A 10,837-nucleotide genomic window follows, 5' to 3' on the forward strand; every position below is an offset into this window, starting at 1 on the left:
TACTACCCCAACGGAACCTACTACTATGTGGAGCCTGCCCACGACCAGGAGTAGTTAGGAGGCTCCCAGGCAGGAAGCCTACGCCTTTTTGATCTAGATGTCGTTGTTTTGCTAGCCTTCTTAAGGCAAACTTGTTTAATTTATGTTTGTACTCAGATATTGTTGCTTCCGCCGACTATTGTGTATTCGATCTTATATATTACTTTAATTTGTGTCTACAGTTGTGTTGTGATATCTTCCCGTGAGTCTCGGATCTTGATCATGTGCATTTGCGTGTATGATTAGTGCACGATTAAGTCGGGGTGTCACAACTGTGATCTTTAACCGAGGAGGTTTCCCGATCAAGACGATCGTGATTCCCGATCGACTGTTGTAGCGATCCCATTTTTTACGGACGATCCCGTTTCCATCTTACGATTGAGCAGTTTCTTTTTTCAGAGAAAGATCAATCGAGCATAGTGCTCGATGGCCTCGACTCAGGCCCAGCTCCAGCGCCCAGCAACCTAGTGCGTCGACGGCGCCTAGGAGTTTTTTTTTGAGAAACTAGCCATGTATAAAAAATTTGCCCCCCCTCCAAATTATTGGGCCTGTGCGGGTTGCACATTTGGCACAACTATGGGTCCAACCCTGAATCATGGTTTCTCACCGGGAAGAGCAGGGCATGGTTGATGGGCTCCATGAAGATGCTACCAGCGGACCATACATCGATGGCGGCAGAGTAATTGATGGAGTTGAGAAGCAGCTCCGGGGCAGGTACCACATACACTGTCATCATGTCACTCTTCGACGATGGTCGCGCTAGATGGAAGTGGAAGATCTTGAAGCTGCAATAGGTGTTCAGCAGCAGGTCGCTCGCCGGGGCATGAGATTTCCTTAGGAGTCCTTGGTTATCCATCCTTGCAACGGCGACTACAGATCAAGAAACCAAGAATACGGCCATGGAAATGTCAACCTCAATTGGAAGGACTAGACGAGAGGGGCTGTTGAAGGGGAAGTTTATGCGTCAACCTCAATTGGGAGGACGGGAGGAAGGGAGGAATGGGACTGGGAAGGAGACATTTATAAGAAATTAAGAGCTGAGATAACTAAGCGGAATGGGAGCAGGTTGGGAGAAGGCGAGGAGCAAGCAGGAAATCAATTAGTTGATGCGCTATAATAAGAGATGAGTTTCTTGTACAGGATTTTAATGGAACTTTTTTTGCTGACATAGCATATTTGGTAATGTGGAATGCCGCATGGTGAGAGGATTAGTGGTAGTGGGAACTAAAAAGGTGATGTGGCATGCATGCTGATGTGGAGTGTGTGTATGCTGAGAGAATTGGTAGTAGTGGCGATCAACTTCTTAAGAATGTAGGATGCGCATGTCCAATAGAATGGCATTATCAAATATCCCCCTCTTTGTAGATTTTTACATTTCAAACCGCTAATCCAATTGCTGATCCACTTTCATCGTTGGCTTCATTGCGGTGAGTTTTTTTATAGATTCCATATCAACAAGCTTGAAAAAAAAATCATACCTGCAATGTCACAAGGCGATCAACCAGCTAATTATCCGACATAACTTACTTCGTGATACTTGCATGAGTTGATTCACTCGTTAATTGTTTTTAACACTTGATCATCCACTCTCTAGTCCCCCTTCTCGCATAAAAGCGATCATCATTCGAACACATCACATTATACTGGGAAGGATTGAATCATGGGAACGAATGAACATGGTTATCACCTTCTTTGGCCAGATCTCTCAATTTTGTTAGAAACCCAGTTTGGTGTGCGTCTCACCCTTGTCATCAGTCATTCTCATGTGTTGCATATGCTTACGCCCCAAAACGGTTGATGACTTTGTATAACTCCATAGGGTGCACTACCACAACACATCCTATGTCCATTCCTATTTCTACCTGAAATTTCCCAAGAAAAATCCCAAATTGAGCCATGCATAACATCACAATGTCTAAAGACAATAACAAAACCATTGGCTGGTAACTATATACAATTATTTTAACCACTAACATGGCAAAGCATGGCCAAATATCGTGACCGGTAGCGTCGGTTAATGTGATGACGTTAATACTGGGTGAAAGATTCTCCATGCATAGATGTGTCCTCTCTCACGGAAAAATCTCATTGAAAACCACCGCATTCGTATGGTAGATAATTTTGCATGCGAATCCACTAGATTTTCTCCAATGAAAATTAAGTGTGAGGAGGCCCCCCGAAAAAAAAGGCAAAAGGAAAGTGTGAGGACTCGTACAGTGCGCTGCAGTACAACCGCGTGACACAACAAAGGTCAACCCTGGCACGTTTGCACGGTCGACGGAGACCAAGACCGAGGGAGCAGACGCGATCACGCGAGCACAGTGCGGCCCCCTACATCCTCCCCTGGTCCAGCGCAAGCCAACTCACACAGCGCAATGAATGACCACTCCCACTCCGACTCACCACGACTTGACGAGACGACTGTCGCGCCCTGCTTCGAACACGCCAACCCCCCTGCTTTTCATTCAGTTTTCGGCGCAGAGCGGTTCGCTCACGCCCCACGCGCCCAAGCCCAACCCACCGCCGTCCTCCCTCACAATCCCCCCGTTCCCAACCCAAAACACTCGTTTCATCCGCGGCGATTCCCCATCTCCTCCGCGTGCCGCCGGGGAGCGCTCGATTCCGGCCGTCGTGGGGTAAGCATTACTCTTCAACCACTGATGTTCTTTTTTCCTGCGCGACCCGATTAATTGTCTGTCGTCGCGTACGCTTGATTTTCGTTTCGAGTTACGGTGGGATCGCGGTCGATTCGGGGGGGAAAGGGTCGCGCTCCGTGGGTTCGGGGCTTTGGGCGGTGGGTTTTGCCCAGGCCAGAGGTTTTGGCGAGGTTCATGCCCATCGATTCCGCCATTCCGGCATGCAGCGGGGTCGCTGCCTGCCTGTGTTGGCTTCGAAGGCGACCCGATTATTAGATTCCCAACTGTGCATGCAAGTCGGACGGTTGCGCCTTATCGATGAGGGCGACGTTCAGTTCAGCGGTTTTCCTTTTATTACTCTCGGTCTCACCTCTAGATTCCAGTATGGATTTTATTTTCCTTTTAATTCGAGGTAATCGATTTTGAGCATCTAATGTAGATACGAACACCGATTGCCTTAGAAGTTGCCATGTTTTACCACCCCCTTCAATTCCTTCTCACATTCGTGTTACCAATTTAGCCATTTACGTCACATCTAACTCTGTTTGTTGGAAAATGTAAAAAAATAAAACTCTGTCTGTTGGAAACTACTCCCTCCATGCCAAAAAACGCTCTGATATTATGGAACGGAGGGAGTACTTGTTATTGGCAGGTGCTTTCAATTCAGCTTCTTCTTTAAAAAGGTGCTTTCAATTCTTTATTACGTCTAATACGAATGAGCCTAGCTTGCTTGGTAGGAAGTGTGGATGTACACCCCCACCACCCAGGTTCATGTCTTATTCAACTTGTGCTGGGGTGCTTATCATTGTTTATAAGGCGTCCCGCCTTGGACGCTTAGGTGGCAAGGCGCCCTGCAGTGCCTTACAGTTATGCCCGCTTTAGGCGCTTAGACGTCAGGGCGGTTGGTCAGGTCGCCTTACCGCCTTGTAAACAATAAATGAATAAACCAATTTTATAACATGCGAATATGAGGCTGTGTCCTAAGGCGTGATGGTCTGTGTGCCATGAGGACATGAGGCTGTGTCCTAAGGTGACGACACAAGTTGACATGAGAAGCATCAAGTGGCTTGTGCCATAGTGCTGTTCATCAATAAATTCCTTTTTGCTTCGCAAAATATTCCTTTTTGTCCCCCCAAAGATCACTTTTATGACAGCGAGTACGTCATTTAATGTTCTTTTCACCAATGTCCCCATTCAAGAAACCTCCTAACACCAATAAAAAACCCTCCTGACAAAACACACTCCATTGAACAATTTGTCTCCAAACTGACAGAGCAGAGCAGCTGTACATGTCGAACTGATGAGGCTTGCCATGTAAAGATGTATTAATCGAATTCGCTTCTTAGTTGGCGAAGGTGCACCTTTTAACCTTTTGGGTTGCACCAATTTAGCCGAACCAGGTCTCCACAGCTGACCAACTGACGGGGAAGGTTTGGTTCGGCTATACACGAACAGCTAATCTGCGCTCCTTCGTCAGCTTGGAAACCTATTCGAGGATGTGATTAATGCAGAAGCGGGCAATTTCTTTGCGCTTTGCAACATGTTGGAAAAATGGCCCTAAATGTGGAATAGCATTTATAATTGATAGCTGCAAGGTACTACACAGGAGATTTTTGGCCCTGATTTTAACAGACTAGAGGCATCAAAATATGAATATTTTGTTATGGTTAGTGCCTATGATATGGGAGTAGTGCACTCAACCCGTGTTTCCTTGTTGGTCCTTCTATTATTACTTAAATTACTTAGTGCGGGCAATAAATTGTAGAAGATACCATCAGATTTTTCCTTATAGACTGTTGGCCCACAAATCCAACAACCTGCCAATGGAAGTATTAGAGATATTTTCATTATAAATTACGCCTGAAATGTGGAACTATTATGTTATTGAAGAAATTGGTTAAAACTTTGAACTTTGATTTATTTCTATGTTCATGAAGTATCATAAGAAATTTCTGTATCATGATCTTTAACCGAGAATTTGGAGGCATTTTTGCAGTTCTCCTCACCTGATCACATAAATATAGAAGAATTTTGCATCCTTCCTTGACCAATGATACAAATCTCACTGTGTTTAAATGCATGGTCTTGAAATGTCTATCCTTATCATTGTTTAGGCCTGCTTGATCTTCCGCATAGCACATATATGAGCCAGTTAGCTGGTGCTTGCATCACGAAATGATCCTTAATCAGTTGCACAGAAGAGAATCAACTTAGCTAAGGTGGAATTACTATTTCTGCGAGGAAAGTTCCAGTGTTTTTTTCTGTTCTACAAACAGCATAAAATTTCCACCTCAGTCAGATAGTCACCCAACTAAATTGAGATATTATGGATTACAACGAAGCTTGCAAGGGATCATTCGAATCTGAAAGTTGTGAGATTGGCAAGATTGGAGTGGCAAAAATTGAACATTATGAATCTGAACTAGAAGAAGGTGAGATCAGAGAGGCAGATGAGGCATCCGGATTAGAAAGCCCTATCCAGAATGGCACAGCTGCAAATGCTGAACAGCAGCAGGTCCGTATAAGGCAATCAGCTTCACCGCAAAGAGCTTCTCATAATGTAGAGACTGCAGGTATTGTGGTTTTGCAACACAGAGTGATCCACGAACACATGCCTCCAAGCATTGTACGCTCATTTGTGCAAGATACGATTGAAAAGGAGCAGGCCCTTATGAGGCCATCAACTTCACCTGAAAGAGCTTCCTGTGAAGGCAGGACTGCAGGTATTAATTTTGTGCAGCAGTGTAAGTGTAGTGCAATCCGCGAGAACATGGCTGCAAGTCTTAAAGAGTCAAGCACATCTTCTCAAGTGGTGGTTGAAGAGGAGTCATCAACTTCAGCTGAAAGAGGTTCTCGCCTTGGAGGGACTGCATGTACTGCTGTTGTGCAACAATCTAAGTATGCTGCATCTGAGGGCCGATATGTTAATGTGAGTCAGTCAACTTTGCATAGAAAATGTGGGAACCACCGTCGAAGCTATTCACCATCTATCTATAGTAGTTCAAAAGAAAGGCATAAGAAAAGGAAGGAAGGATGTTTTAGATACTATGATTCCCATTGGGTCACGAAAATGATTGAGGAAGTTTGTTCAGAAAGGTCCAAAACACTACTGTCACGGCAGACTGTAGATCGGAAGAAATTCAACAATGAGCAAAAAAAGAAGAAGATAGAATTCTTCCAAAAACATGTGAATTCTTATAAATTCCATCATGCACATGTTGCACCAACTATAAGATATTGCAGGATGATGTTGCCTAAGCTACATTCCAGCATGTTGCACTACAGATTTCATCGACATATGATATCTCAGCTGATAAAATTTTATAAACAGCTTATATGTGACAGGGACAAAGAGAACAGAATAAAAGAGCGCTGGATATTTGAGGCCAAAGCTGGCTACCTTAAGAAATGGTTTTATGTGACTAACTTGTCATATTCTAAATTCAAGCCAGAGGAACTAGAAAGCTGTATGGTTGACTATTCAGATGGTGAACAGCATCTAAAATATTTTGACATGCAATCTATAACCACTCAAATTGAAGCAATTGCCTCTAATAAAGAACCTAGAGGCACCTTTGCAACTGATATTACTGTGCCCAATCTAGAAAATTCACCATCATCGCTTGAAACAAATGAACATACAAAGCTCGGGTTTTCAGTTGGTACAGCAGAAGAAATGGCCACCTTAGAAAGCAGGACTTCACAGTACACCTGTGCTCCCTCCATGGAGTTTTGTCATGAAAATCAGACACAAACTACCTTCCCGGCAGCAGATAAAAACGAGGGAGGAGATGTGGAGAAACCCTCTGCTTGCCAGCTTGACGTGAGTGCAGCACTAGAACCTGCTGAGACACTGACAACAGGTAAGGCAAGTGATGATTGTGAGCCTATTCTAGAACACTCGCAATTGCTGCTTGTAACGAATGAAGCTACAAAGCCTGGGTTTTCAGTTGGTGTATCAAAAGAAATGGCTACCTTAGAAAGCAGCTCCTTGCAGGTAACCAGTGTGTCAGGAATGGAGTTTCGTGAAAAAGATGGGACCCAAATTATCTTCTCAGCAGCTGACAGCAATGAGGAGCGAAACACGGAGAGCCCCTGTGCTTCTCGGTTTGTCACGAGTTCAGCATCAGGACTTGCTATTGCAGTGAGCGCTGATACAGAAAATGCTGCCCCGATTTCTAGAGAAAAACGAAGGTACATGTGTTCTAGCAATGATATTTCAGAAGGTCCATGTAGGTCAGGGAGAAAGTTAGGTGAAAAAGATGGGACACACATCTCCTTCTCACCAGCAACACAAATTGCCTTCTCAATAGCAGCACAAAACGAGGGGGAAACCATGGAGAGCCCCTGTGGTTCTCAGTCTGTCATGAGTCTAGCATCAGAACCTACTATTGCAGCGAGCAATGGTACAGAAAATGCTGCCTCGATTTATAGAGAAAAACGAAGGCGCATCGGTTCAGGCAATGATGATATTTCAGAAGGTTCATGTTGCAGGCCAGGGAGAAAGTCTGGTGAAAAAGATGGGACACAAATCACCTTATCACTAGCAACACAAAATGAGGGGGGAGACATGGAGAGATGTTGTGCTTCTCATTCTGACGCAGATACGGCACTAAAACTTGTGATGACAGTGAACACTGATTCACAAAATGCTCCATCTGGTTCTAATGAAAAGCAAAAGCACATAAATTCAGGCAATAATATTTCAGAAGGTTCATGTTCTAGGTCCGAGATAATGCCTACCTCGAACCTTTTCAGAACAACATTGCCTCAAGAGGTATTTTAGCTCATGTCTTTTAGTTATAGTTTAGTGTTGTCTCAACAATTGTTTTTTTATGGATTGGCTTGCGACAACAGGAGAACTTATGTTGAACCTAAGTAAACTGAAAATTATCAAAAAGAAGCTAGTTATCATTAGGAAGGATAAACAGTGAACAATAAATTTCTTGTTTGTTTTGTATCCTACCATCATCTGCTCAGTGTTAAATTATTAAATTTATAAGTAATTCAACCATGATTGGAGGCTATAAATACATTCACAAGAACTGTCAGATTACATCTCATTTTAGTTGTATTTTTTAAAATGGTCTCTAGGTGAACTTATAAGAACTATTAATAGTGTCTCATCGTCCTTACTTGTGGCCGCTTATAAATTGCCATTGACATATTTGGCATTGTTTATCTGCAGGAACCTCCAGCTGCAAGATCACCTCCACCTTCAAGTGATAATAGACAAGTGGTTCAAGCCGAGGATATAAGCGGCGAGGAAGTACCTAGTAGTCAAGTACCTTCCTTTGCCCAAGTTACCGAGCAGCCAAACATGCACTTCAATACCCAAAGTGTGATAAACCATCACCATTTCGGTTCAACTTGCCAGTTTGCTAGTCCTCCATATCAACCACCTTGTAGGGATACGCATTCAGCAAGAATTGAGGCTGACAGTGTTGGGGCATCACATGTTCATCCAACGTCAGCCAATCAGGTGCCAACAGGCTCCACTCCTGGGCTTCGTCTGGCTGAAGATGTGTTTGATTCAAATCACAGTCCTGGGGCATCACATGTTCATCCAGCTTCAGCCAATCAGGTGCCAACAGGCTCCCCTCCTGGGCCATCTTTGGCTGAAGATGGGCTTGACTTGAATCTATTTACCATTGAGTTGAGTCGATTACAAAAGTTGGCTGATCTGATGACAAAGAGGCATCAAGAGAAGGTCTCTTTCTTGAATTCCTCTTCTACTTTTGTATTTTTATCTTATTTCAAGAAGCACGTGCACAACGATTGCACCCTATTTAGGGACGTGGAGTTTCTACACCCAGGAGCAAATGCTCCTGGTGTGAACAGTAAAATCAAATAAATTCAAAAACAATTCAAAAAATTCTGAATTTTTTTTGTGCCATACTTTCACAAATGTTTGTTGTGCCTACAAAATTTCATCGCAAAATCACATTGATGGAAGGCGTGGTAAAAAAAAAACAAAATCGATGCTCTGAAAATGTTACTTACAAAAGCATTTTGGAGCTCTGATTTTGTTTTTTTTGGCACGCCTTCCACCAATGTGATTTCGCAATGAAATTTTGCGTGCACATCAAACATTTGTGAAAGTATGTCACAAAAAAATTTCAGAATTTTTTGAACATTTTTTCTAGTTTTTTAATTTTACTATTCATACCAGGAGCATTTGCTCCTGGGTGTAGAAAGGTACTTCCGCCTATTTAGGTATTACTCATGAATCTCCGGTTGTGTTTTGCCAGATAGAACGGCTTAATTTGGCACGTGAAATAGAGTTGGCTCAAGCTAAAAGGAAGTATGACGAGCTGGAATATAATTTAGAGGTAGAAACATTACAGCGAAAGAGAGAACTTAAGATAAAAGCTGATAAAATTTACAAACAGCAGATATTGGCTGAGGTATTACAGGTTATATTTAAGGCTTCTGCTAGAGTTGTTCCAGACAGTCCTAGAGGTAAATATCTTTCATACATCTTAACTCGGTTTGTTAAGATACAGTTACTACCTTGGCATTGACATATTATTTCTTTGATTTTGTATCAATTAGTTGAAGGAATTTATTATTGGTAATATAGGGGGAAGCATAAGGACATCATAAATGATAAATTGATCAAGTTATATGCGTTATTACTTAGTAGTTCTCACTCTGGCTTGTGTACATTCTGTTATCATTTAGTTTTCCATGTATATAGTTATTATGTACTCCCTCCATCCGGGTTTATTTGGCCCGTGAGCAGTTTAGCCTCGTCCCTTCCTATTAGGCCCCGTAATTTACTCCGCATGAAAAGTGCAGTTTTCTTCCTCGATCTTTCTTCTGTTTATGCGTGACTCAAGGTGATTAATTAGGTTGTTGAATAAATAAAAGGAGAGAAATTAGTAGCCAACGCATGCACGCCCACGAACAACTCCACATTAACTGTTGTAGCTAATTACGGAAGGAGAAAGGCCCTTCCACTTTAATCAGACACAGATCACCAAAATGTTATGGGAGTAATTGTCCTGCCTTGGTCCTAGTGTTTTTGCCGCTGGGTCTAATAAACCCGGACGGAGGGAGTACTAAGTATAACCACGTGCCCTTGTGGTCTTGTGCAAGGTTCTTATTATTGGAAATATTTTCCACTCCAGGGACTGGGAATTCGATCTGTTACCCCATGTCCCAGTGACCTTTTCCCTATGACCCAAATATTAATTCATTCTTGGAAGTGGCAAAATCCAACATTTCCCTCATTGAGCTGAACAAATTCTTACTTTTTGTCACTCCTTTTCCTTTCAAACTGAAGTTTCTGGTGAAGTTTGTAGGGCTGTTTGGAATACAGCCGACGAGCGCCCTACCATTTTTTCGGCGTTGACTAGCACGCCGGGCAGCCGTTTGGATCGGGACCAACGTTTCGCGACCACGCCAAAATTTCGGCAGCTTCGTTCAGTTTTTACACCTGCGAGTTGGCGAAACCACGGCGGCGGATTCCTTCGCCAATTTTTTGGCGAGCCTGCTATTGGCAGGGCGGACTGGGGTGTGATCCAAACAGCCCCTGTATATGGCTTGGCCACTTGTGGTTCGCCCTTTGGTCTGCATCGCTTGGGTAAAAAAAAACATTTGAGGGGATTCCAGCCTGGCTTTGCTTAGAATCAGCTTGAAACTACTGTGGAACATGAAATCAATCTTCCACTTGGCTAGTTTATTGTCTCAAACTAAATTCGAGCCCATCTTAGAAATTTAACTAGTCTTTGATATCTTATAATTTGATAAATTTATGCATAGCTGTATATACTAGCCATTCCAGATGCCCTTAATATCTGGTTTTACATTTGTGTCTGATAAGGTGTAAAAAATTTGGTAACAGCAAATGGTTTCGCTAATATATGCACCCTTTCCTTGCGGCATGGTATCGTGTTCGTGCTAGTAAGCTATTTAACATGTCATCTTGATATGGCAAATATCTCACATGCTCATCATAGTCCGAGGCACAAGTAAAGCATCACAATCTCGCATAAAATAAGGGCACCTTGGGCTGTGTCAGTTTTTTGTAACCAGAGCCACCGAATGCGGAGAGCCCATCCTAAAAGTTCAAGATCGTGGATGCCAAGACTGCCATACTGAATTCGACGAGTTGAAAGTGTGCAGTTCACAAGATAGTTGCCTCCATTGGCCTTGTC

The 10,837-nt window shown here is 43.1% G+C and overlaps 1 protein-coding gene across 2 annotated transcripts in view; it reads left to right on the forward strand.

The window, feature by feature from the left end:
• The first annotated feature begins 2,499 nt into the window (after positions 1-2,499).
• LOC119317179 overlaps positions 2,500-10,837 on the forward strand; it is a 16,233-nt gene continuing 7,895 nt past the window's right edge. Inside the window, exons 1-4 of one of the 2 annotated variants that reach the window (XM_037591601.1) lie at positions 2,500-2,675; positions 4,790-7,452; positions 7,864-8,385; positions 8,927-9,137. In XM_037591601.1, the coding sequence (XP_037447498.1) occupies positions 5,002-7,452; positions 7,864-8,385; positions 8,927-9,137 (3,184 nt within the window). In that variant the 5' untranslated portion in view covers positions 2,500-2,675; positions 4,790-5,001. The remainder of the gene's footprint in view (positions 2,676-4,789; positions 7,453-7,863; positions 8,386-8,926; positions 9,138-10,837) is intronic. The other variant, XM_037591602.1, reaches the window with a different exon arrangement.

Source organism: Triticum dicoccoides, chromosome 6A, assembly GCF_002162155.2.
Source record: "Triticum dicoccoides isolate Atlit2015 ecotype Zavitan chromosome 6A, WEW_v2.0, whole genome shotgun sequence".
In the NCBI taxonomy this organism is placed as follows: Eukaryota; Viridiplantae; Streptophyta; class Magnoliopsida; order Poales; family Poaceae; genus Triticum; species Triticum dicoccoides.